Below are 26,940 nucleotides of genomic sequence, written 5' to 3'. Positions count from 1 at the left end.
GTGCTCATCCAGGTACTTTTTAAAGGATGTGAGGCAACCCGCCTTCACCGCCCTCCCAGGCAGCGCATTCCAGACCGTCACCACCCTCTGGGTAAAAACGTTTTTCCTCACATCCCCCCTAAACCTCCTGCCCCTCACCTTGAACTTATGTCCGCTTGTGACTGACCCTTTAACTAAAGGGAACAGCTGCTTCCTATCCACCCTGTCCATGCCCCTCATAATCTTGTACATCTTGATCAGGTTGCCCCTCAGCCTTCTCTGCTCCAATGAAAACAACCCAAGTCTATCCAACCTCTCTTCATAACTTAAATGTTTCATCCCAGGCAACATCCTGGTGAATCTCCTCTGCACCCCCTCCAGTGCAATCACATCCTTCCTATAATGTGGCGACCAGAACTGCACACAGTACTCCAGCTGTGGCCTCACCAAGGTTCTATACAATCCAACATGACCTCCCTACTTTTGTAATCTATGCCTCAATTGATAAAGGCAAGTGTCCCATATGCATTTTTCACCACCCCACTAACATGCCCTTTCAGAGATCTATGGGCACACACGCCAAGGTCCCTTTGTTCCTCAGAACTTCCTAGTGTCATGCCGTTCATTGAATACTTCCTTGTCAAATTACTCCTTCCAAAGTGTATCACCTCACTCTTTTCAGGGTTAAATTCCATCTGCCACTTATCTGCCCATTTGACCATCCCGTCTATATCTTCCTGTAGCCCAAGACACTCAACCTCACTGTTAACCACCCGGCCAATCTTTGTGTCATCTGCAAACTTACTAATCCTAACCCCCACATAGTCATCTATGTCGTTTATATAAATGAAGAATAATAGGGGACCGAGCACAGATCCCTGTGGTATGCCACTGGACACTGGCTTTCAGTCATTAAAGCATCCTTCTGTCATCACCCTCTGTCTCCTACAACTAAGTCCTTGTGGAGACCAAGTCCTGTCCTCACATTGAGAATACCCTCAGCAATCATGTTGTGTGGCACTACCACCATGCTGATTGGGATAGGTTTCAAACAGATCAAGCAACTCAAGACTGGGCATCCATGAGGGGCTGTGGGCCATCAGCAGCAGCAGAATTGTACTGAATCACAATCTGTAACCTCATGGCCTGGCATATCTGCCATTCTACCATTACCACCAGGCCATGGGATCAATCCTGGTTCAATGAAGGGTACAGGAGGGTGTGCCAGGAGAAGCCCAGGCATACCTAAAAACAAGGTGTCAACCTGCTGAAGCTAAAACACAGGACTACTTGTGTGCCAAACAGCATAAGCAGCAAGTGATAGACAGAGCTAAGCAATCCTACAACCAACGGATCAGATCTAAGCTCTGCAGTCCTGCCACATCCAGTCGTGAATGGGGGTGGACAAATAAACAACTCACTGGAAGAGGAGGTTCCACAATGATCCTCAATGATGGGGGAGCCCAACACGTCAGTGCAAAATATAAGGCTGAAGCATTTGCCACAATCTTCAGCCAGAAGTGCTGAGTGGATGATCCATTCAACTCCGCCAGAGTTCCAGAGCACGTTACAGATGCAAGTCTTCAGCTGATTCAGTTCACTCCACATGATATCAAGAAAGGGCTGAAGGCACTGGATATTGCAAAAACTATGGGCCCTGACAATATTTTGGTAATAGTACTGAAGACTTGTGCTCCAGAACTTGCCACGGCCCTTGCCAAGCTGTTCCAGTACAGCTACAATACCTGCATCTACCAGGCAATGTGGAAAATTGCCCAGGTGTGTCCTGTACACAGAAAGCAGGACAAATCCAACCCGGCCAATTACCACCCCATCAGTCCACTCTCAATTATCAGTAAAGTGATGGAAGGGGTCATCAGCAGTGCTATCAAGTGGCACTTGCTTAGCAATAACCTGCACGCTGACACTCAGTTTGGGTTCCGCCAGGGCCACTCAGCTCCTGACCTCATTACACCCTTGGTTCAAACATGGACAAAAGAGCTGAACTCCAGAGGTGAGGTGAGAGTGATTGCCCATGACATCAAGACCACATTTGACCGAGTGTGGCATCAAGGAGCCCTAGCAAAACTGGAGTCAAAGGAAATCAGGGGGAAAACTCTCCACTGGTTGGAGCCATACCTAGCACAAAGGAAGATGGTTATGCTTTTTGGAGGTCAATCATCTCAGTTTCAGGTCATTACTGCAGGAGTTCCTCAGGGTAGTGTCCTAGATCCAATCATCTTCAGCTGCTTCATCAATGACCTTCCCTCCATCATAAGGTCAGATGTGCGGATGTTCGCTGATGATTTCACAATGTTCAGAACCATTCGCGACTCCTCAGATACTGAAGCAGTCAATGTCCAAATGCAGCAATACCTGGACAATATCCAGGCTTGGGCTGACAAGTGGCAAGTAACATTTTCCACACAAGTCCCAGGCAATGACCATCTCCAACAAGAGAGAATCTAACCATCGCCACTTGACATTTAATGACATTACAATTGCTGAATCCCCCACTATCAACATTGTAGGGGTTACTATTGACAAGAAGCTGAACTGGACTAACCATATTAATACTGTGGCTACAGGGTAGGCCAGAGGCTAGGAATCCTGTGATGAGGAACTCACTTGCTGGCTCTTCAAAGCCTGCTCACCGTCTACCGGTCAGGAATGTGATGGAACACTCTCCACTTGCCTGGATGAGTGCAGCTCCAACAACACTCAAGAAGCTTGACACTATCCAGGACAAAGCCCCTGCTTGATTGGCACCCCACCACAAATATTCACTCCCTCCTCCACCACCAACGCACAGTGGCAGCAGTGTGTACCATCTAAAAGATGCACTGCAGGGACTCATGAAGCCTCCGTAGACAGCACCTTCCAAACCAACGACCACTACCATCTTGGAGGACAAGGGGAGCAGACACATTGGGACAACACCACCTGGGAGTTCCCCTCCAAGCCACTCACCATCCTGACTTGGAATCATATCGCTACTGCTTCACTGTTGCTGGGTCAAAATCCTGGAACTCCAGGAGCACTGTGAGTGAACCTGCACCACATGACTGCTGCGGTTCAAGAAGGCAGCTCACCACCAACTTCTCAAGGTCAATTAGGGATGGGTAATAAATGCTGGCCTAACCAGTGACGCCACATGCCATGAATGAATTAAAAAAGAGCAGGCCAGATTCTGCAAAGCCTGTCCACTATCTACAAGACAAAATTCAGGAATACTTTCCACTTGTCGGGGGGAGTGTAGTTTCATCAATACTCAAGAAGTTCAACACCATCCAGGACAAAGCAGCCTGCTTGTTTGGCATCCCATCTACCACCTCAGCATTCAATCCCTTCAGTACCAGTATACCATGGTTGCATTATGTACTACCTACAAGGTGCACTACAGTAACTTATCAAGGCTTCTTCAACACCACTTTCCAACCCAACAACCTCTATCACCTAAAAGGACAAGGGCAGCAGGCACATAGGAATACCACCATTTACAAGTTGCCTTCCAAGTCACATACCATCCTATCATTCCTTCAACGTTGCTGGGTTAAATTTCAGGAACTTCCTACCTAACAGCACTGTAAAGCAGCTACACCACATGGACTGTAACAGTTCATGAAGATGCTTCACCACCAGCATTTAGAGATGGGCAATAAATTGTCAGCAACATCCACATCAACAAATTTTTTAAAGTTCCCATTCAATGCTACAAGAAATTTCATGACATAAGCTGATCAAGCAAGCTAAGAGCAAGCAGCCACACCTTCCAAGAATAGACTAGCACTGAATGCATGAACAACTACCACCTACTCATTATAGTGTAATGTTTCTGATTTTACAATTAGTATCTAGAAGGTATCTTGGTGCCATTTGCTCTCCCAGCCTTCAGTTGCAAATGTCCCTTCCTTTACAGTCTTTTAAATGCACAGATCCCATTAAAACAAAAAATAGGGGCCTTCTGCACATCCTAGAATGTTGAGATTTTCATCGTCTTGCAAGCAGGTAAGCTCCATCTCCCCTTATAAGACCAATGATGGCATGCTAAAGAAAAAAATTGCGATTAAAAGTATTTTGATTAATTACATTGCTTTATTTCATTTACATTTAGTTCTTAAGCGTACAATTAATAAATTGGCATGTAGCCAATCAAATAAGAACAACTTGAGTTGAGTGGGGGAAATATAAATGTAAACCAACCAAATTTAAACATGAATTAGAAATCTGCCTAATTCAACAAGATGTGATACAGGAAGTCTGACTGTATGTGCATGCTATATGTACCATTTTCATAATGTAGGGTGAATTCTTGAAACAAACTACCCAGACTCAACTCTAAAACAGTAACTCTTTACTATAAACTCATTACAATCATGCTACAATGGCACATTAAAAAATAATATTTAACATACACCTACCTGCGATAGATCTGACTTCAGGTTTCTTAGGTTCAGGCCTCCTGAGATGCCTTGGAAGCTTATCATTTTCAATATGCCATTTTTTCAAACACTGTGGTTCATGAATACTTATAGATGTGGTTCCATACTCTCGGCCACAAAGATAGCAGACAACTGTTCGTGGGCGTCTAATTGCTGGTGGCTAGAAACAATTGTTAGGTTTTAGCCATTAAATTCTAACACTGTAAGATACTGTAGGGCCACAGTTGGAGGACACAATTTGTTAATACACTAACAGACAGAAAAAAATATGCCACCACTTTTTAAAGTGCTAATTTAGATTAGTTGAACCAATTTCCATTTCAGTCTAATATTAAAAGTTTGATTGTGTATGTAAGTTATTTCCATTGAGAACATAGGGCAGAATTTTACATCATGCGGGTGTGTGTGTGCCTGACCCGATTGGGCGTAAAATCACGGGAGAAGACGTCGGGCGAGCGTCCCGACATCATCCCGCGCTCGTGCGATATTTCGTTCAGCGGTCATATGCAAACGTCAGAAGCATGCCTGCCGACAATTAAGAGGGCAATAAAGCCCATTAATGGTGCAATTGTCTCCGATTTTTTGTGGTCCGTCAAACCTTACAGATGGCAGATGGGCGAATCAGCCAGGCGGACTTTGCATTTTTCATGAAACCTCATCCAAGGGAGGGATGAGGTTTCCATTATTAAATAAAATACGAATAAAAATGTATGGACAGCATTTTTATCATCTATATGTTCAGGTGCCTGATTGTGATGCTTGGACATTTTTTTCCTGATTTTCAAAACTTTATTTCATGGTTTTCGGGTCTGCAGCTCCCTGAGGTAGCTCTCTGCCCTCTAGGGACTTTCTCTCAGCGCTCTCCCGCGCCTGCAGAAATGCCCGCCCTCCTCCCACCCCCACCCCGGAGTGTTGAGCTTTTCAGCAAATGTTTCACGCTGACTGCCCATTAATTGGCTAGCCAGTGTGAAATTGCGGTCGGGGGCCGATCGCAGTTGGCAGTCTCCTGACCGCTCCCGGGCCTGCTGAGCTGAAAATGCAGGCCATGTGGATGTCAGGTTTACCCCACAAGCAGGAAAACCAAATAACTTACAAATAATAAAAAGCCTTAATGGGTTATAAATATTTTTCTCAAAAATAGGATAAATCTCCTCCCCATTGTCTGTTCTATTCTAACCTTCACATTGTTTAAAAAAAAACATTTTAATGAAGAGTCCTGTTGAACTGATTATACATTAACTATAACATTCTGACAAAAATATGACCATATTCTGATTCACTTTGCCCATCCCACATAGGAGAATATCTCACCCTATCCAATTATTATCCTAGTTTTAACCTCCCTTTCTTCTCAATGTTTTTAAATGTGTCTTTTGCCTTCTATTTCCATTTCCATCTTTCTCACAATTCCTTCCCAAACTTCTTCAGTACAGTTCCTGATCTGCAAACAGTGCCAAAACCATCTCAGTCTAAGTTATGAACATTTAATCTGTGATTGTGACCTGTGGGTCTCTCAGCCTCTCTATGATGTTCAGCATGATTGATCCTCTCATTGTCCTCCATCAGCTCTCTGTAATTCCACTGCATGGAATTGTTACTGTAATATTGCCCAACACAGTCAGTAGCTTTCCAGCAATGATGTCTCCTCCCACCCCACATGGACACCTCTGTTTCTTCCAAGGACCTATAATTGATTCCCTCCCTTTGAGCATCTACAAGCTGCTCCTTAGAGATCTCATTCAAAGGCACAGGGCCAACATCACTATGTACATTGGCTAAACCTAGCTCTGTCTCTCCACAATTTCTCTTGACTCTACAACAAGCTACACTCTGACATTACACTGCGGGTTAGACAGAATTTCCTCTAATATAATACTGGGTTGATTTAAAATTTAATTTTCAACTCCAGTCAAAAACTCCCTTGCTGCCATGTACATGCCCTCCTATAACTGTTTGCTCATGCTGAATCAAGTTTGCATAACCTTGGCATTCTGTTCAAGCCAGAGTTGAGCTTGGAATTTAAGGATAGAGTGATGCACCATAAGTGGTTTTATACCATTTTGTTTTTGCAGCATTTGTGTCAACAAAATACTACAGGCAGGGCTGTCCCAGCTGCCATATGATCAGCTGCTGCTAATGTGTGCTTCAGAGCTGGTGCAACTAGCAGGAACAGCCACTTGTGGCATCATGACTTTTTCCACTTTCATTCAGGCAAGCTGTAATGCTGGCTTATGAGGATAGTGTTATTATATAGAATTACAGCGTAGAAATAGGCCATTTGGCCCAACCAGTCCTTGCCGGTATTCCTGCTCCACTTGAGCTCCTCCCACTCTTCTTCATCTAACTCCCACTCTTCTTCATCTTCCTCTATCTGCAAAACCCTCTATTCCCTTTTCCCTCATATGCTTCTCTAGCCTCCCATAAATACACCTCTTTTTTCACCTCAACCACTCCCTCTGATAGCGAGTTTTCACCACTGTTTTGGTATAGAGGTTTCTTCTGAATTTCCTATTTAATGTTGTGGTGACTAGCTTGTATTGATGGTCTCTAATTTTGCATTTCCCAATTGGAAACATTCTCTGTGTCTGCACTATCAAAAGCTTTTATAATTTTAAATTTAAAGACGTCTATTTTGTCACCCTTCAGCCTTCTCTTTTCAAGAAAGAAGCGCAGCCTGTTCATTCTTTCCCGATAGCAATAACCTTGCATTCCTGGTATTATACTTGTATTTGTTTTTTGCACTCTCTCAAGGGCTTATATATCCTTTTTATAATATGGTGACCAGAACTGTGCACAGTGCTCCAAGTGTGATCTAATCAAGCTTCAGTGTAAGTTTAAGAACAGAGGACAGAAGAAATAGGAGCACAGTAAGCCATATGGCCCTTTGAGTCTGCTCTGCCATTTAATAAAATCATAGCTGATCCTCAATCTCAAGTCTCGTTTCCTGTCCAATTTCATTAGAATCCAAAAGTCTATTAACCTTAGCCTTGAATATATTCAATGACTGAGCATTCACAGCCTTCTGGGGGAGCAAATTTCAAAGATTCACATCGCACTGAGTGAAGAAATTTTCTCCTTCACTCAGTTTAAAATGGCCGAGCCCTTATCCTGAGACTATGCCCTCTATTTCTCGGCTGTCTAGCTAGGGGAAACAACCACTCACCATCTATCCTGTCAAGCCTTCTCAGAATCTTACCTGCTTCAATAAGATCATATTTCACTTTAGTTATGATCCTTACAGAGATCCTTTGAGTCTTTTCCACTACTTAATATAATCATGACTGGTCTAACTGTGGTCTCAACTCTACTTTCCTGTCTGCTCCCCTCCCACCCCATAACCCAATGACCTAGCCTCCACTGCTTTCTGTGGAAGGAGCATTTTATTGATTAACAACTCTCTGAGAGAAAAAAAAATTATCATCTCCACCTTAAAAGAGACGCATCTTATTTTTAAGCAGTGGTAATGTCACTAGACTAGTAATCAAATCAATATGTTTCAAACATTAGCTAACAGCCAAATAATATTACAATTAAACAATAAAAATTAACTGAAACACTACTGGCACACGCATAGTATCAAAGGCAGTCCCAAGTTCCTCCCAGCTTTCTGGTAGAGTTCAACTCAGTCCTCAACAAGATAGGCTGAATCTCCCAAGGGCCTTCACTAACCATTCTGTTCCGTCCGAGTTTTCAAAATACTATTATCACCAGCAAGGCACATCGATGAATGCTCATTCCCTCTGGTCACCTCAGTCCTGACAGCATGGATTCCCAGAGATTCCTTTACTGCACCCTTTAATAAACCCATTAAACAGTCTAGTCGACTCTAGTAAAATTGCCTTTTCCACAGATAAATTTTCTTCTTCTCCCTGTACTTTTTTCTACTGAACAGAAAGGACCTTTTTCCTGGGGAAGGTTCACATCTCCTGCCATCAGAGTTTTTTTGAGAGTGTCTTATTTTTCCTGCCTACAGCCAGAGCTGTAACCCAACTCCCAGTTGTTAGTCTATTTACTTTTCCCCTTCTCAAATCTCATTTCCATAGCAACCTGAGTCATATGAGCCTTCTCAAAAGTCTAATGACCGCATTGCCAGGAACCCCTTTAACTTCTTCTCCCAGAAGCCGAATTAGTGTCACTTGGTTTTGAAGGAACATGCCACAGAAAGTAAAAAAGGGCTTTTTGCAAAGCTCAATGTTCATCCCACTACTCTAAATGCCAGAGAGTATTGGCCCATTCTACTCAATTACTCCTCAGAGGACAACCTATGATCCCAGGAATCAATCTAGTAAACCTTTGTTGTACCCTCTCTAAGGTAAGTACATCCTTCCTAAGGTACAGAGACCAGAACTGTACACAGTACTCCAGATGTGGTCTCACCAAAGCCCTGTAAAATTGCAGCAAGATACCCTTACTCTTGTATTGTAACACCTTTGCAATGAAGGCTAACATACCAGTTGCCTACTTAACTGCACTTGCCTGCTAACTTTCTGTGTTTCTTTTACAAGGACAGCCAAATGCCTCTGAACACCAACATTTAATAACTTCTAACCACGTAAAAAAAATCAGGTTTTCTATTCTTCCTATTAATTGAATAACTTCACATATCTCCACATTACTATTCTAACTGCCAGATTTTGCCCAATCACTTAACCTATTTATATCCTTTTGCAGGCTCTTTGGGAAGGATTTTAACTACCGGAAGGGTGGAGGGAGGGGGGTATTAAGTCCATGAAAACTGCTGCCATGTCGGAAACCCGACCTGATTCCGCCCACTTCCATCTTTTACTGGGGCGCATTCCGAGGTGAGTGGGAAGGTCTCATGGAGCTTTCAGGTCAGTCATGTAAATATTTAAACAACCATTTAATTGAGAACCTCACCCAGAATTCTGGCTTTAAGTTTTTAAAACTGTGTGGAACTCACCAGGGTTAACAAGACGAAAGCATAGCGGGGAGCTATTGAGCAATGAAACTGACAAGCTGGAAAATTTAAACAGTGAAACTGCATTGCTGCTACCTTGTCTACCTGAAAGGCTTTTGCTCACAGGCCTTCATGCTTTCAGTATGTTACACATGATTTCCAACTACTTGGAAGTCATTTCACCTACCTTGGACTTCACTCAGCTTGTAGTACACAACCCTGCTGCCAGCCTTCACTGTAGCATAGGGGCAGCTTATGTAGCTATCACATGGACCTCTGATGAGGAATAAGAGGCACAACAACAGCAGTTGCCTTCTCCACAGCCACATGCTGCTCCACAGCCACATGCTGCTTCACAGGACAAAAGGGATGGTGACAGAACTCCAGCTTGAAGCGGTGATACTCCCAGCATAGGGCATACAGACAGAGAATCAGCTTCCTTGACATGATGGAGTAACAGTGCCTCAGGAGGCACAGGTTTTCACAGCAGGTTGTAGCTGACAACTGCAGCCTCCTGGAACAAGACCTCCTTCCAAGAGAAGGCTAGATGAGCACATATTTTCAGTGGCTGTCAAGGTCACTACACCCTGAATTTCTTCACCTTGGGCTCCTTCCGGGGATCTGCTGATGACGTCTGCTAAATTCTGTCATCAGATCCCCACAAGTCTCTCCCAGGTAGCCAATGCCACATTTGCAAAGCCTACCACTTATGTCCACGTTGCCACTGATGAGGCCAGTCAGACCCAGAGAACTCTTGCATTTGCTGCAGTGGTTGGATTCCAACAGGTACAGTGTGTCAGAGACTACACCTGTGTGGCAATCAAGGCTTCCTCAGATAAGCCTGGAGTATTTATCAATTGGAAGGGATTCCACTCCCTCAATGTTTAGCTCACAGGTGAACACCAGGGGCAGAATTTTTCCCTTGACGGCGGGCGGGCCCGACCGACTCGGCGTTGGGTGGGCAGCTGATCCCCGCTGCCAAAACGGGCCCCCCCGATGGGAAGTGCTATGTGCTTCCTGTGCGGGCGGGGGGGATTTCCCCAAATGCGAGAGTGTGTGAAAGAGCGTACGTCTCCCTGAGACTAAGTGCTGCCTCAGGGAGATCGCTGAAAGTTTTTGAAACTTTAAAAATAGAAAAATAACAAAATCATTAACATGTCCCCCTCATGTGACAAAAACATGAGATGGGACATGTTAATAAATACCACAAAAACTTTATTAAAGTTTTTTAAAACCGACATGAAATCTCATCCCGCTATTGGATGAGGTTTCATGTTTTTTCAGAAGCCCGCTGGGGCTCCTGGCCTGCCCACCAGCCTTAAGGGTGGACAGCTGATCACGCTGTCCACCTGCCTTCCTGAATATTTAAATGGGGCGGGATGATGTCGGGTGTTCCGCCTGATGTCATCCCGCGTCATTTTCACATTGGCGAGCGGCCCCGCCCCCAGTTCGCCAGCGGAAAAATTCTGCCCCAGAAGTTTACAATCCATGTCTGTGCAAAATATCCTGGAAGCTACCATGATTACTTCATTTTGTAAGAGTTATATTTCCCTCAGGTTTTCACGCCTCCATACATAGTGAGTGCATCGTTCCTTGGGGACAAGGACCTAGCACACAAGAACTGTGAGGAGCCAACTACTGTTGCAGAGAAAAGATACAAGAGCCACACGACCACAAGGACAATCATTCAGCAAACCATTGGGTTGCTGAAGATGTGGTTCGGGATGCCTGGCCAGATCTCCAGCCACCCTTCAGTATGCACCAGAAAGCGTGTCAAGAACTGTAGTGATCTTCTGTGTCTTACACAACATCGTGCTACAGAGAGGAACGGAATTGGAGGAGGAGGAAGATGCAGTTTACTCAGCGTCCTATGATGAGAAGGAAGAGGACGAAAAGGAGGTGCCTGATGTGACCAGTGTCTCTGCAGCCACTCACCTTGCTACTCGAGGTGGGATTTGGACCCATGTGCCCAGAGCATTAACTTGGGCCTCTGGTTTACTGGTTCAGTGACATTACCACTATGCCACCATCTCCTACTATTTGAGGAGTTCAAATGAAGTACTTGATTCATTTACAAATCTATATGCACAAGGAGATTGTTATAACAAGGTGAATCCTTGTTTGCAACTAAGAAGTCTTCCATTTCCAGTTCCTCTTACTCCCATTTGCTGCGACCACTGTGGCTGGAAGCAGGCTAATTGTTCCCCTGCTCTGACAACTGAGATGCATGTGGTGGACATCGTCTGGGTTTTGGAGCTCGTGAGATTCCTGTCAAAGACTGTTCCACCTGTACCTGTGCAGGGGCAGACTTGGTTATTGGGGCAGGGGGCTTTGTGGGATCCTGTCTGAGATGGTGATGGGGCAAAGGATAGGAAGTGGGAATGGTGTGAAAAGAGCCCCAGCTGCCATGTGCCCTTTCTTTATTTTCCCTTTCACATCCCACTTGCACCTTCCAGCCCTCCAAGAACTGGAGAGTACTTCACTGTATTTTAAGAACATAAGAAATAGGAACAGGAGTAGACCATTCGGCCCCTCAAGCCTGCTCTGCCATTCAATAAGATCATGGCAGAGCTTTGTCAGGGTGACGGTAGCCCTGACATCAGGCTGGAAAGCAGAGGGCAACACTGCCTTGGCCATTTCAGGAAGCCTGGACCCAGTTCTGTGACAATTAGGCAATTAACTGCCTGGTGGGACCTTTCAGTTCATAGCACCCTCGCCTTTGAATCAGAGGGTTGTGGGTTCATGTCCCACTCCCGGAAACCAAGAACTGTGATTGTACTCGAAAGAGTTGCAATCTGTGACTGTTGATAACTCGAAAGAATTTTTTTTTTTTAAGGGATGAGATCCCACTTCCAAGAGCTGCCGGACAATCAGTGGGCTGCAGCTCTTCAGTCCCAGTAGCACCATTGAGAGCAGTGGCCACGGCTGGGACTGCACTCAGCTGCCAGGAGGTGGGGGGAGGGCCTCTGGGGGGCCACAGGGTACCCGATCAGGAGGGCACCCACCAAGCCCACAGGGAAGCCACCACTCTTACCTCACCATTAGAATTCAGCTCTTTTGTCCATGTTTGGACCAAGGTTGTAATGAAATCTGGAGCCAAATGGTCCTGGTGGGACCCAAGCTGAACATCAGTGAGCAGGTTATTGGTGATTAAGGGTAGAATCTTCAGCTCGGCGAGCAGGACGGGACCCGCTCTCTGAGGCGTAAAGTGATGCGGGGTGACGTCAGGCATGCGTCCTGGCGTCACAGTGTGTCATTCAGATTTTCAGTTCGGCGGGCGCGCAGCCAATTTGGCTGCGTGCCCGCCGAACTGTCAAGGGCCTATTAAGGCCATTTAGCAATCAATTAAATCATTGACCTGAGCTGCCTGTCCAACCTTAAGGGTGGCGGGCAGGCAAAGAGCCCAGGCGACCTTTGCATTTTTCATGGAACCTCATCCATGGGCGAGATGAGTTTTCATGAACATTTTTAAAGTGTTGGATAAATTTTTATTAACATTAATGGACATGTCCCAGGTCATGTGACAGTTTCACATGAGGGGACATGTCCTTAAAATTTTCTTCTCCCTTTATTCAGTGTTTTATACGTGAAACTAATCTCCCAAAGGCAGCTCCGTGCCTCAGGGAGCTTTCTGTGTTCATGCGCGAAAGAGCGCAGGCCCCAACTCTCCATCCTCTGCCCGCCCGCACAGGGAGCGCTCAGCGCTTCCGGGTGCACGTCATGCTGAGCGGGCCTTAATTGGCCCGCCCACATAAAATGGCAGCGCCCAGCCGATCGGGGGCGCCAAACGGCTGCGCGCCCACCCGCACCCGCCCCTGCACAACCCCCCCGACGGAGAAAATTCTCCCCTAAGGGCCACTTGGTAACACTGTCAACAACACCTTCCATGATTTTGCTGATGATTGAGAGTAATTGGCTGGATTGGATTTTTCCTGCTTTTTATGGATAGCGTATCGCTGGGCAGTTTTCTACATTGTCTGGTAGATGCCAGTGCTTGGCTATGGATGCAGCTCGTTCTGGAGGGATGGGCAAGAGATGCCACTAAGATGCTTCTGAGTGTGAGTGTTGGATGTGAGGAGGTACCTCAAGAAAAGAATGTCTGGAGCTGCAAGGTGTATTGTTTTAAGAAGTGCTATGCAGCAGAATTCCGGAAAAGTCAAGAGAGTGGGAGCTCATACCTGAAAGTCCTATGCCACTCACCTTTCCTACCCTTATGAGGTCACTGAACCTCTTGTGGCGCTATATCCATGTTCTGGGACCACACTTCAGCATACCTGTCAGTTTGCCTTTCTGCCCTCTTCCTCCTGTCTTTGGGCCCTCACCAGCTCCAGTATCACCACTGGGGAAGGGTCAGTTAAACAGGAGGCAGACTTCCCATGCCATGCTTCCAACCCTCTTCATCCTGCAGCCTTCAAAAACAATGTTAGATGCAGCCTTTCACACCCTTACCAAGCTCCATGGCAATCGAAATCTTTTCATTGAAAGATTCAGGTCACCATCACACCCACACTCTGATTAGGAAAACCCAACTAAAGATTGGGTTAATGCACTAAGCTTGCACAATCGACTTCCCAACCTGCTGCCACTCCCATCACTCCAACCCACCCCCCCCCAACCCCCACCCTGCTGCGAATGTGTTGGGTCAGTTAAAATTCTGTCCTTGTATCCTCTTCACAGCCTAGTGCCCCACCAGTTTTGTGTTCAGAAAACCTGGATTACGTTATGGCTGATCCTTCATCTAAATTATTAATATTGATTGTAAATAGCTGAGGCCCCAGCTATGATCCTTGCAGCACCACACTAGTGACAGCTTGCCAACCTGAAAATGATCTGTTTATCTTGTTTACTTTCTTGTTTTCTGACTTTTAACCAATCCTTTATCTGTGCTAATATAATACCCTAATTCCATAAGCCTTTTCAAGTGGAACCTTATGACCTGTCTTTTTAAAATTCAAATATATTACATCCACTGATTCCCCTTTATCTACCTTGCTCATTATATCCTCAAAAAACTCAAATAGATTGTCAAATGCAATTTCCCTTTCATAAAGCCATGTTGATTCTGCCTAATCATGCTATGATTTTCTCACTGCCCTGGTTGTTCGTTCATTTGTGTCATCTTATTCCCAGAAGGTTGACTGCCATGGATCTCCACTTCCGTCTTGTACTGCCTTACACATTTCACGTAGGTTAACTGCATCCAGTCAATTATACCCATCATTCATCACTGCCCTTTTATTACTTCCTTAATAATGGATTCCAACATTTTCTCAATTACTCATGTCAGATTAATTGGCATGTAGTTCCCTGCTTTCCCTCTCCCTCCTTTATTGAATAGTGGAGCTACTTTTCAACCTTTCAATCCAATGGGACTAATCCAGAATCTAGAGAATTTTAGGGGATTGCAACCAATGCATCTACTATCCCTGCAGTGACACATTTTAGAACTTCAGGATGTAGGCTGTCAGATCCAAAGGATTGGTCAGCTTTCAGTCTCTTCTTACTTGTAAAAGCCCTTACAACCGGATTTTATATTTCTGGCTGGTTTACTCTCATTTGGAATTTCTCCCTCTTTATCAATTCTTTGGAAATCCTTTGCTGATACCTAATATTTGCCCAATCTTTGGGCTTACTACTCTTCTTGGCAATGTTATAAGCCTCTTCTTTAAATCCAATACTATTAAAAAAACCCATGATTTATATTGAAAATGACTTTATTTATTGGGCTGAAACCAGTGGTTTAATTTTAAAAGGCTGAACAACAGCATTTCAGCTGCTTCTAAGATGGCTGAACATTTGCATAACTGTACCCTAAAAATTACAGAACTACTAAAAATGGAGTCAGGCTGTCTAGAAGAACCCATCAAAAATGATCACCTTAGAGGAATGTGAATGAGCCCATCTCCTGACACATACACAAAACATCCAGATAGCACCTGCGTATTCAACAGGTTGGAGAACAAACCATTAGACACAATCACTTTGGACAATGGACCCTGGCTGAGAAAGGAACTTGTCCAACCATAATCTAATCCTGTCTAAACCATGGACCTGGAATCAACTTGCTATGACTATGTTTGGGTCACTGGTCAGTTGGTGAGAAGGGATCATGTGATGAGCCAACTAACTCTCTTTTGTGTTTTCAAAAAACTGCTTTTCTCTAGGCCAGAGAACAGAAGAAGGCGGTCCCTGACTGGACACACTCTCTCTATCCATCCTGCAAGTTTGAGCACAGACAGTGTTTTAAGAATCAACCTAGTAGCTGCTGCCTCCAGAAGAAGAGATATAAATCATTCTTCAACATCCTCAAATCATCTCAACACAAAATCCAGATGGACCATTGAGCCAATCCCAGTCTGAAACCATCAAAATCGTCAATCTACAAGATCTGTACACCAGTGACTTTTATTGGACTTTTAAAAAGTACTTAATCTATCATCCCACTTTGTAACTTACTTGTGTATGAACTCTTGAATGCATATGTGTGAGAAAGCTTGAGAATTTTATTATTTTTAGTTAGATCAGGTGTTAAGTGCAATAAATACTATCTTTTCTTTTCAAAAAACCTTACAAGAGAACCTGTGTGTTGTTTACAGTCACCACACTTAAACAGTTAAACACTCACTGAATTGGCAAGCATATTCTTTCAAAAAAAAGTCTGGTATGATTAATTGGGGAGTAAGAAAAAAAGGGAGCCATTCTACCCCTCCCAATTGATGGTAGCACTATCCTTAGCTTCCTTAGTTAGCAATGGATACATCACTTTTCCTGTGGAGATTTATTTCTCAGTGGAATGTCCGTTTGTTGAGAATTATAAAACGTTCTTTAAATATTCATAATTACTGATCTCCTATCATACCTTTTAAACTAATTTCTCAATCTACTTTAGCCAACCTGACCTTCATACCTATGTAATTGGTTTTAAGTTCAATACATTAGTTTTGCACTTATGCATGTCACTCTCAAACTCAATGCTGAATTCTACCCTTTTATGATCACTCTTTCCAAGAAGATTCATTGCTTTGAGATTACTAGATAATCCTGTTTTATTATCCTGCATTTCCTACATTACAACAGTGACTACATAGCAAAAATACTTCATCAGCTGTAAAGTGCTTTGAGACGTCTGATGGTTGTGAAAAGCACAACATAAATGCAACTCTTTCTGTTCTGTTATGAAAGCCATACATGCTTTAATCTTGCGCATGGAGGTTGGGAACTTTAAAACCCGACAGTCTTTGAACTTCCCATGCACGTGCAGGCTGGGTGCAGGCTGTACATGCACAGTTCTGCATCTTTACATTCTTTGGGCCCAGGACAGGCCCAGTGCGCCTGCGCATTAGGAGGCAAAAGAAAAATGGCATGAAAATCTGGGTCAGGTGCCCAGGTGCAGGGGGCCATGGCCAGTAAGTGTCCCAAATAGGGGACTAGGGAGAAGGGGCAGGGAGTGGTCCCAAGAAGTGTCCCAGGTAGGGGACAAGGGAAAAGCCCTGAGAAGTGTCTGGGCAGGGTACAAGGGAGGGGGCAGAGAGAGGTCCCAAAAGGAAGTCCCAGATAAGGGACAAAGACAGGGGGCAGAGAGAGGTCCCAGTTAAGTTCAGTTAAAAGAGAAGAGAAGAGAAATAGGCTCCAAGTTAGAGAAAGGGCTGCAAGGAGCAGACTTTAAGTAAAGGAGGCTGTTGGGGCAAAGGTACACCTTTGCAGCAGTGGCGTTTTGCTTGACATGGCCGAAAAACTGAAATTGTGCTTGTAAGTTGACTTTTGAGTGTACTGAGGAATCCAGGGGAAGGGAATCTTGGAAGGTGAGATTGAAACCCTGTGAGCTGGGCCATTGTTGAAACTATTCGAGTTGGAGCGACTTTTAGAGAAAATTCCAAGGCTTCAAAGGTGAAGACTGGAATCCCTCATGAGAGAGACAGAGGGCAGAATCGTCCCAGATTTGCACTAGGTGTGGTAGTAGGCGGGTAAAACAATATTTTATCCGTCGGCAGCAATGATCTGAAACCCGCCACATTAATTATGCATTCCCGGGAAACATGCCATTTCAATGGTGGGTGGGCTCTGATTTGCCCACCACGCCATCACCTCGCTGATACATCACGCTGGGTGCCACATTTAAAGTACAGCACACCTCTCAGTGCTTCCAGCCCAGGACTGCTACAAATAAGACATGGCCCCAAAAGACAAGAAGACTGCAGTGCCTTTTGGACACTATGGAGGCCGGACATGATGTCCTCTACCCCCGCTCTGGCTGCAGGAGGGGCAGCAACATTATCACTTCGGCTTTGTAGGCAATGGCAGTGGTGGTCAGTGCTAATACTGCACAGAAGAGGTTGGCCATCCAATGCAGATAGAGGATGAATGATCTCATCCGTGCCGCCGGGGTAAGGCAACCATCTCATCACTCTAAACTCACATACTCACAAGGCTTTCACACATTCCCTGGTATCTCACTCACTGCCAGCTCAAGGAACATCACCACTACTTGTTCATATACCCTCACATCTCCATCTGGCCTCATCTGCTCTGAAGACTGCTTCCTCAGCCCTCACCATCTTGAGGCCACTTGCACAGACTAACTTGTGCCCCCACACAAACCCCAATACTGCCCTCACCCTGCAACCTCTTCCCTTCCCTGAGGTCACTTCTCCCACTTCCCCAAGCAAGTCCTAGCCCTGAAGCCATTGAAAAGCCACCCCCGCCCTATGGCTATCTGGTAAGTAGAGACCTGCCGTGGCCCCCTCCTAAAAATGCTGTGGTGCTGTCTGTGAAGCCTGGCACTGATGATTCAAGTGCTGCTGAAGCAAGGTAGGCAAAAAAAACTCAAAGTCCTGAGCAAAGTGCAGCTGACCAGTTGCACGTCACTTGATGTATAGTTGTAAAACACATTGGTGGGCGGATGATCCAGCGTGGGGGGATGAGTTTGGCGGGCTAGCCTTATAATGACATGCAGATGTATTACAATGAGGTTCCCGACTCTGACAGTGGGAAATGTGGCTCGTCATTGATGGGCTGAGCGGATGATCGCAAACTGGTTTCACAACGTCATGAAATCGATTTTTGGCCTTCATGCTATATTGTCCGCTCATGCCACCAAGCACGCCCAATGCCAGCGGGCACAGACGAGTCCACCCAGAGTTTGTGAGACTAGTTGACTCACAGTGTTGACTGACATCTGGGTGGGTTGTTGAGAAATCCATGGGCTCCGGCTTGGTCGCATCTGTCATTTACTGTATAGTGTGGTGTGTTCGACCACCTTTGGCTTGTTAATTCACATGTACCTCATACTTAGCCTGAATGTTAGTGTATTAGATAGATATTGTAAATTATTTTATCTTTCTGACCTTGTATAGTAAAGTTCATTTTTATTTTTTCAAAGCCCATGGAGTCTTGTGGCTTAATTCTATTAGCAAGTGACTTGAATCTCTACTTTAAACAAAATGTTATTGGTCCCTAACCAGATCTCACCAATAACTTGGGGTCTGGCCAAGGATCATAATAGTTTCAAGATGTATTGTGCTAGAGAAACTGTGTCAAATATATTCAGTGGACTTGTCCTCCATATTACTTTTGCCAATTTGTCCAGTCTATATGAAGGTTTCGGTTTTCCATTATTATAGCATTGCCTGTGTTACAAACTCATCTTAATTTTTATCAATACTCTGTCCAATAGTATAGCTAGTCTTAATGGACATATAAACAACCCCCATTCATGCTTTCTAGACCTTGTTATTTCTTATCTTCACTCACATTGATTCTACTTCCTGCTCTTCTGAGGCAAGATCCTTCCTCACTACTATCCTTACATCATATGTTACCAGGACTTCCCCACCTCCTTCTCCATTTTGCCTGTCAATTTGAAACATCAAGTACCCTGAAAAATTAGTTTCCAACATTGGTCACCATGCAATCCTGTCTCTCTAATGACTATAAGGCTAAACCCATTTTCATCATTAGCATACCTTCTCCAATTTTCAATTATATAGCCCAGAAATAAACACTTATGCTTTTTAAATGGTTTTATTAACCTATGTCTCTACTTTTCATGATCTGTGTATTTGGCCTTTCAGATCCCTCTATTAAAGACCATTCCACATCATTGTTTGCCAATATGGTTATATGTTTTATTTTCCCACATTCTATTCTCAGCCCCTCAAAATCAACTTTTCTCCAATCCATTTCACTGGTTTTTATCATGCAAATACCACCCTCAGTTATTATCTTGAAGCATTTTATATTATGATCACTATTGGTTAGATGTTCCCTTACTTTTACTCCTCTTATCTGCTCTGGTTCATTCCCTATTACTGGATCCATTAGTGAAATCTCTCTTGTTGAACTTCTTACATACTGCACTAGAAAGGAGTCCAGTATACATTGTAGGAACTCTATTTCCTTATTCCCTTTACCTACTTCTTTTGGTTAATTAATTTTGGGGTAGTCAAAATCCCCCATGATTATTATTCTATTTCCCTAATTTGGTTGCAGATTCTTTCTTCCACCTCTCTCCCTATATTTGGTGATTGATCCTTCATCTTTTAAATCTATCCACATGGATTCTATTTCTGCCCTACTGCTGACTGCCTCACTTTTTTGGATGCCATTATGTTATCCCAACTTTCTATTTTTCCCTCTATCTTTTCTAAATATGATACCGCCAGTAATGTTTAATTCCCAGTCCTGAATTTTCTGTTGCCATGTCTTAGTTATCTCTACTATATCTGGTTTCTTGCAGTGTATTATTACCTCTGGTTCCCTTGTTTTAATACAGACATTATGTACATAGCTGTACAGGCAATTTAGCTTATTTTAAATATGAAATGGCACATAGGGCGATCCACTTTGAAACCACTTTGTGCAACACTACCTTGATTTCAGCAGTTTCAAACAGAAGATTGTGTGCTGGTGGCTCTGTGATTTGTTCACAGATTCATGCTTGGCCATTGGGTTTTTGTTCCCTTTAATTCAGTCTATCATTTCCTTGCCCTTGACTCTTCAATCTTGGAAAAGGTTGCTAATGGTTTAACATACTTTTTGCAACCTTCAAATGCTTGCCAAATTGTTACCTCCTACTGTGACACTTCCTTTTAACTGTTGCCATCCATTTAAATTTCACTGACACAATTTTGCACTCTCACCACTTACGTGCTCCTGAAGCCCATCCATCTCTGCATCCAGCATGGTGAAAAGTAGCAAGGAGAATTGTACTTTCTCATTCTGGTGGGATTTGCAACAGTTCTTATTCATTTAGAAATGATTACATCAGTACATGATAATTGACTCCAGTTTCTCAAATGCTCTCCTTGCCAGATTCCAGATTTGCACCCTCCACAAAATCCAAGTGATCCAAAACTTCACTGCTAGCATTTTGTGCCATCTTAAGCCCCATTTGCTCATCACTCCTTCCTTCGCCAAGCTACATTGGCACCCTGTCCATCGACATATTGAATTTAAAATCCTCAGCTTCAAATCCATCTGCAGTTTTTGCCCATCCTATATTTACAACCTCCTCCAGCTTTATGTCACTTCTTATGCAATCTAGTGCTCTGATTCTGTCTTTCTCCTGCTTTTTGCTCTCTCTCTCTTTGACTCGGCTGCACATGAAGTACTTGTTAGAAAAAGTATTCAAACACTTACAGAACTGTAACCTGTAGTTGACTCAGGTGTTCTGGATGATGAGCCTCCATCCTTTAGTTTACAGATTCTTTGGTGCACAGAAAGTCGATCAGGTAGGAATGTTCGACCACAGTTTTCGCAGGGAATTAACTGAGCATTTGCACTTGCGAACGCTGCTGCATTGGCAGCAGCAACATCATATGAACCATGAGTTTTAATAGCCTCTGGTTTTCTTGGTTCTGGTCTTCTTTGGTGTTTTGGTAATTTCTCATTCTCAATCCGCCATTTCTCCAGACACTGAGGCTCATGTATGATGATTGAATGTAATCCAAATTGCTTACCGCAGATATAGCACACTCTCAAGAGTTTTGCCATAGCTAACTTCTTCAAATCTTTTAAACTTAAGTTATTGAGCTACTGCTTTGGGAGGTGTTTCCTTTTCAATTGTACAATTGTTCCTTTAGTTTTTGAAAACTAGACATCAGATTTCCTGTAGATACCCAATACCTTAAACAAATAACTGTCCAGTGGATGATAACTATCTGATTTGAGCTTACACATGAATTGTTCTAGATGTTAGCCTTGTTAATGCGTATGGAGTTATGCTTAATGGATTACTTATGGATCCACAGGATGAAAAATTTGGAATGTTTTGATGACTTAACTTGGATAAACTTCTTTTCAATTGATTGTTTCCTTTTATAGCTGTATTCATGGATGGGACATCTGGCAAGAATATTTTTTCACAGTCTGCACACACTGGAAGTTGATCTTAGTACTCAGACTAATTTGCCAAGTGTTGTTGTATCAGTATTTGTAGTGGGTAAAAAAGATAGAAGAATGAGCCTTCATAGGAGAATGTCTGAGAAAGAGACAGTCTGGCTTCAATTAAATACAGTAATAGCATTTTTGAGAAACAATAATTTTACACAATCATCATAATTTTATACAATTGTTTACCACTTATAGTATTGTTTTGAGTACAATAGTTAATTAATGTTGAAAAATGTATTAAACATTGTTTCAGTTGATTAACATTTTAACAAGTTAACATTTTAATTATCAACAGGAAACACACTTCAGCCTCATCAAGACACCACAGTTTACTATATGTACTTTTCATATGTACTCTGCCACTGAAGGTGGGTGGAGCTATTGTTTTCACCCGTTAGTCTGTTTGTCTGTTAACAAAATATCTCAAAGACTAATGGACAGATTTCAATGAAATTTAGTACACAGATAGAGAATGGCCCAAGGAAAAAGCAAATAGTTTTTTGGCGAAATACGGATCCAGATGCTGGAGTTTTTTTAAGGATTCATTAAGATGGGGAGATAGGGCAAATTGATTTTTTTTACTGTTGTAGGTTATTTTATTTAGAATGTTGTTGATTGTTTTAGAATGTTGTGGATTATCTCAGCTGCTAGAGTGGAATTTGTCACAGCTGTCAAAATGTGAGCAGAGTTTTCAGAGCAGGTTGTTGGATGTGGATTGACCTGAAGCTTCCTCAGTGAGATGGAAACTCTTAGGCCAGAATATTGCTATCAGTGTGTGGGGTGGTCCGGACATGCTGACGCGCAAAGTGAAGTGAGATGACGGCGGGCATACGACCCGACGTCATCGTGCGTCATTTTGACATTGCGTTTGGCAGGCATGCGCCAGAGGCGGCTTCGCGCCCGAACTGTCAAAGGCCTATTAAGGTCATTAGGAAAGTAATTTAGCTCATTAACAGTGCTGCAAGTCCAACCTTAAGGTTGGCAGGCAAGCAAAGAGCCCAAGCGGCCTCCGCCTTTTTCAGGAAACCTCATCCACGGGCGGGATGAGGTTTTCTGAAGGTTTAATTAAATAATTAAATAAATTTTGTGAAATGCACAAACATGTCCCAGTTCATGTGACACTGTCACATGAGGGGACATATTTAAATAATTTTAAAAATCATTTATTCAAAATTTTCATGACAAACTTAATTTCCCTGAGGCAGCTCTGTGCCTCAGGGAGATTGCTGCGCTCTTTCGCACACATACGCGAAAGAGCGCAGGCCCCGACTCTCCCTCCTCCCCCGGCCTGCACGTGTAGCACTGAGCTACCGGCTACGTATTATGCTGGCCAGGCCTTACTTGGCCCACCCTCATAAAATGGTGGCACGCAGCCAATCGTGGGCAGCGGTCGGCTCAGCACCTGCCCCCGCCCAGCCCACCCGGCCAAGGTAAGATGCAGCCCTGAATAAAAGGATATCTTGCTTCAGCTTTGGAGGTACAAAGCATCAACCAAGCAGGGAAAAGCCTTAGGATAGAGTTGTATAATTGAAATAATGTTAAGTTAACACAGAGTGGTGGAGGTATGCACCCTACTGGGTGCTCTCTTCACTTGTTAATTTTCTGTAGTCTAGCTAGCTCACAATTGGAAATGTTAAGTCTGAAATCTCAAAACTTTTGAGCTCACTAAGTGATTTATTTTTAATTTATCTTCATGGAGGAGCATTCCCGAGGACTGCTGTTGGCGCCGCCCCTGATTTACCTGAAGACCAATTAGCAATGTTCTAATAAGGCAATTGGAAAGAAAATATTTCACAGTTTACACAAGCTGGAAGTTAATCTTTTGTACGTAGACAATAATCAAGCATTGCTGTATCAGAATTTATAGAGGGTAATACAGATGGAAAAAATCTTAGGTTCATAGGAGGGTGTCCAAGCAGTTTGTGGAAAAGAGCCAGATCGGGGAGCACGCCGGTAATGTTGCAATGAGCCTCTGATGTTGGCAGTGCATCAAACCTTCTGTGCACAAAAATGGAACTAAATGAAGTTATTCCAGTGTGAAATTCTACAGGTGCAAATTTCTCACTAGCTTAGTTTAGAAACTCTTGGGTTTGGTGACAGGTTTCTGAAATGTCAGACATCTGGGCTAATGGAAAATCGAAGTGACTATAAAGCGGTCCATAGCTGCATCATGGATGGCATCGTATTAGTACCACAAGCCAGCCTTGGGCCATGCTATTAAAACAGTGCAGTTTAGTTTTGGCTTTAGGGTTATGAAGAAGGGTCAATTGTTACCGGTTAGCAGTTAGTGTTGGGGTTATAGTTATAGCCATTATAGTTAGGGGTTGAGGTCACTCGTTAGGATGAAGAGTTATTGGGTCGGGTGAGAAACCGAAACTAGATGCATCCAAGGGTTTATTTGCAGCTTAAACAGCTTACTGACCTGGTTCTTTACATATATTAACGACCTTACACCACCGTCATCTTCCAGCCATTTATTCCATGCTTCCCATAATTTAAAGCCTGGATTCAGTGTTAGGACTGGCACTGGATCTCATCAGCAAGGTTAACCTGCCATAAAGAAGCAGTGTTCCACTGCAGCCGCGGCAACAATTGTAGCTTCCAGGACAAAGTTCCATGACTTGGCTGTTTCCTAGCAGCACAATCAACACAAAAGAGAATATCCATCCATATGGTTACAACCAATGTGGGCAGGATGAAGAGAAAACACCTCCTCTAAAAGGCTGAAGAATGTCATTAATATGGTTATTTTGAACACAAGATCCTTGTTTACAGATAGCTTTGACCTTATCTATGCCAAATAGGTATATGAAAAATGTATTTAAATATTTCATAATTTGACAAAAGATTTAGTGCCTGGAGGCGTTTGCAGGTTTATGGTGCTATCATTTGCAACATGTGTTAATCATTTGATTTTAAATGGTTGCCGAGAGTAACAGAAATAACAGTTCAAATCATAACTAGACAGGCAGTAGTTTGAGTGCAGCATATTGCATTCTCTGATGTATGTCAAGCTGCAGGACGATTGAGGAGTCTGTGGAAATTAAAATACAAATGCATATCCTTACATGTAGAAATCAGTATCAAATCTTTTAGAATTGTTTCACTTGCCAGCGACAAAAGGGTTTCTCTGTTCGCTATTGAGCAAAAGTTAAATTTTGGGTTTTTAGTGTCAGAAGTGGTGTATTTTGGGATATCAATTGTGACTGCCCAGTACAGGCATGAGTTTTATAGCCTGTGGCAGCCTCAGTGCTGTTTGGCATTTCAGGTAGTGCTGAGGAAAAAAAACTGCAACTTTTTGCTAATGAGGCTAACACAGAGAAAATAATGTTTTTATTGAGAAATTCAGCTCCAAGGAGATCTGAGAAAAGGAAGTCTTGCTACAGCACAGGGAATTGGTGAGACCGTATCTGGAGAACAGTGTACAGTTCTGGTCTCCTTTTTGAAGGAGGGATATACTTGTATTGCAGACAGTTCAGAGAAGGTTCACTAGGTTTATTCCTGAGATGAAGGGGTTGTTTTATCAGGAACATTTGAGCAGTTTGGGCCTATACTCAGGGTATAGAAGAATGAGAAGTGATCTTATTGAAACATACAAGATTCTGAGTGGAGCTTAACAGGGTAGATGCTGGGTGGATATTTCCTCTTCTGAGGGAACTTAGAACTAGGGGACTGTTATGACATGGCAGGTGATGTGTGCCAGGCGGACTAAATACACAAGTGAAAGTTGGCCACACTGTCACAACGGTTTTGCAATTTGCATTTATTATAAGAAGATTTGTGCACTGAATTCAGAAGTAATGAGCCCACCAACATCTTTAGAGATTTTAAAAATTAAATTAAAACATTTTTAACAAAAGAAAAGATTTCAAGCACGTACATAAGGTTAGTTACTTAATTCTATAATAAATCCCCAAATTCCTAATTAACCTGACTCCCAACTACACACCCTCTTTAAGGCAACAGTCCAAAATAAATTTTAAACTTAGATAGGCAATCCAGCAAGTTTACCACAGCACCCACAAGACAGCGGAATTCCAAAGACTTTTCTCCAACTTTGGTTACTGGATACAGCAGACTTCTGCAAAAGTGGCTGGAGGCTTTTCCCCAAGGCTGTTTTACAGGGTCCTTTTAGATCTTACATGGCCCCCCCAACATAGCCTTCCATCCTTCTTTATATATGTTTCTCTCTCTTTAATCTATGTATTCCATTGTTCTATATGTTTTTGAAAATTTACTTTTCCTGTAATATAAAAATCTTTCATGTTGCCAATATGGTCAACACCTTGGTAAAAAATAAACATATTGCTTAGCCTTGCTTACCCTGTTACTTGTAAACATCCTATCATCCCTTTGAAACTTAAACAATCCCTTCACTTATCTAAAAATGTAAATTTCCTTCATACCTTACATCCATGTTTACTCATTAGAATTTTGAAAGCTTTTTACATTTAACTTCCTTTGATAATTTCAACCTTGCAGTCTACCTGACTCCAATTCAATTAAATCACAGAGAGAGAACCATACACACTCACTCATAAGCCTACTTTACAATAAACCACAATAATATTATGAAAAACATGATAGTTTCATGACAGGGACACAGTTTAAAAATGAAGGGTCTCCCATTTAAGGTGATATGAGAAGGAATTTCTTCTCTCAAAGGGTCGTTAGTCTTAGGAATTCTCTTCCACAGAGAGCAATAGAGGCTGGGTTAGTGAATATATTCAAGGCTGAGTTAGATTTTTGATCAACAAAGAAGTTAAGGGTTATAGGGGATGGAGAGAAAAGTGAAGTTAAGGCTACAATCAAATAGGCCATGATCTTACCGAATTGGCAGTTTACAATGGACCAAATGCTCTATTCCTGCTCCTATTGTTTATGATCTTATGCTGACTAGTACCAGAGTCTTAGACAGGAAACGTGTGTCTTATATATGGGCTTTGCTTATCTGATACTTATTGATACCAAATGTATTGATAACGGCTAGTATTGATGGCTTGGACATAGTTGGGGTGAAATTTGTCAATCTATGTTAATTAGCCTGGCGGACTTCTGAAGGAATAAAGCTAAATATTTTCTATTAGCATGCACATGGTGAGCCAATTGGCACTGTCCACTGTCCTTTTAAAAGCTCTATCATCAAACCCCTCTTCAAAAGTTGACTTCTTTGCCCTTGCCATCAATTGCTTCAACTCCAACCACCCTTTC

The 26,940-nt window shown here is 43.0% G+C and overlaps 1 protein-coding gene across 4 annotated transcripts in view; it reads right to left on the bottom strand.

Moving 5' to 3' along the window:
• LOC144695752 (zinc finger protein 474-like) overlaps nt 1–26,940 on the bottom strand; it is a 64,806-nt gene that overhangs the window by 17,462 nt on the left and 20,404 nt on the right. For 2 of the 4 annotated variants that reach the window (XM_078566734.1, XM_078566727.1), the window contains exons 3-5: nt 24,152–24,361; nt 20,977–21,817; nt 4,401–4,581 (exon numbers count right to left, since the gene is read on the bottom strand). In XM_078566734.1, the coding sequence (XP_078422860.1) occupies nt 4,401–4,581; nt 20,977–21,330 (535 nt within the window). In that variant the 5' untranslated portion in view covers nt 21,331–21,817; nt 24,152–24,361. The remainder of the gene's footprint in view (nt 1–4,400; nt 4,582–20,976; nt 21,818–24,151; nt 24,362–26,940) is intronic. The other 2 variants (XM_078566742.1, XM_078566750.1) reach the window with 2 other exon arrangements.

This window comes from Cetorhinus maximus, chromosome 2 (assembly GCF_964194155.1).
Source record: "Cetorhinus maximus chromosome 2, sCetMax3.hap1.1, whole genome shotgun sequence".
NCBI classification, from domain to species: domain Eukaryota; kingdom Metazoa; phylum Chordata; class Chondrichthyes; order Lamniformes; family Cetorhinidae; genus Cetorhinus; species Cetorhinus maximus.
Note: the sequence above shows the minus strand (reverse complement) of the source record. Positions and strands in the feature narration are given on the sequence as shown.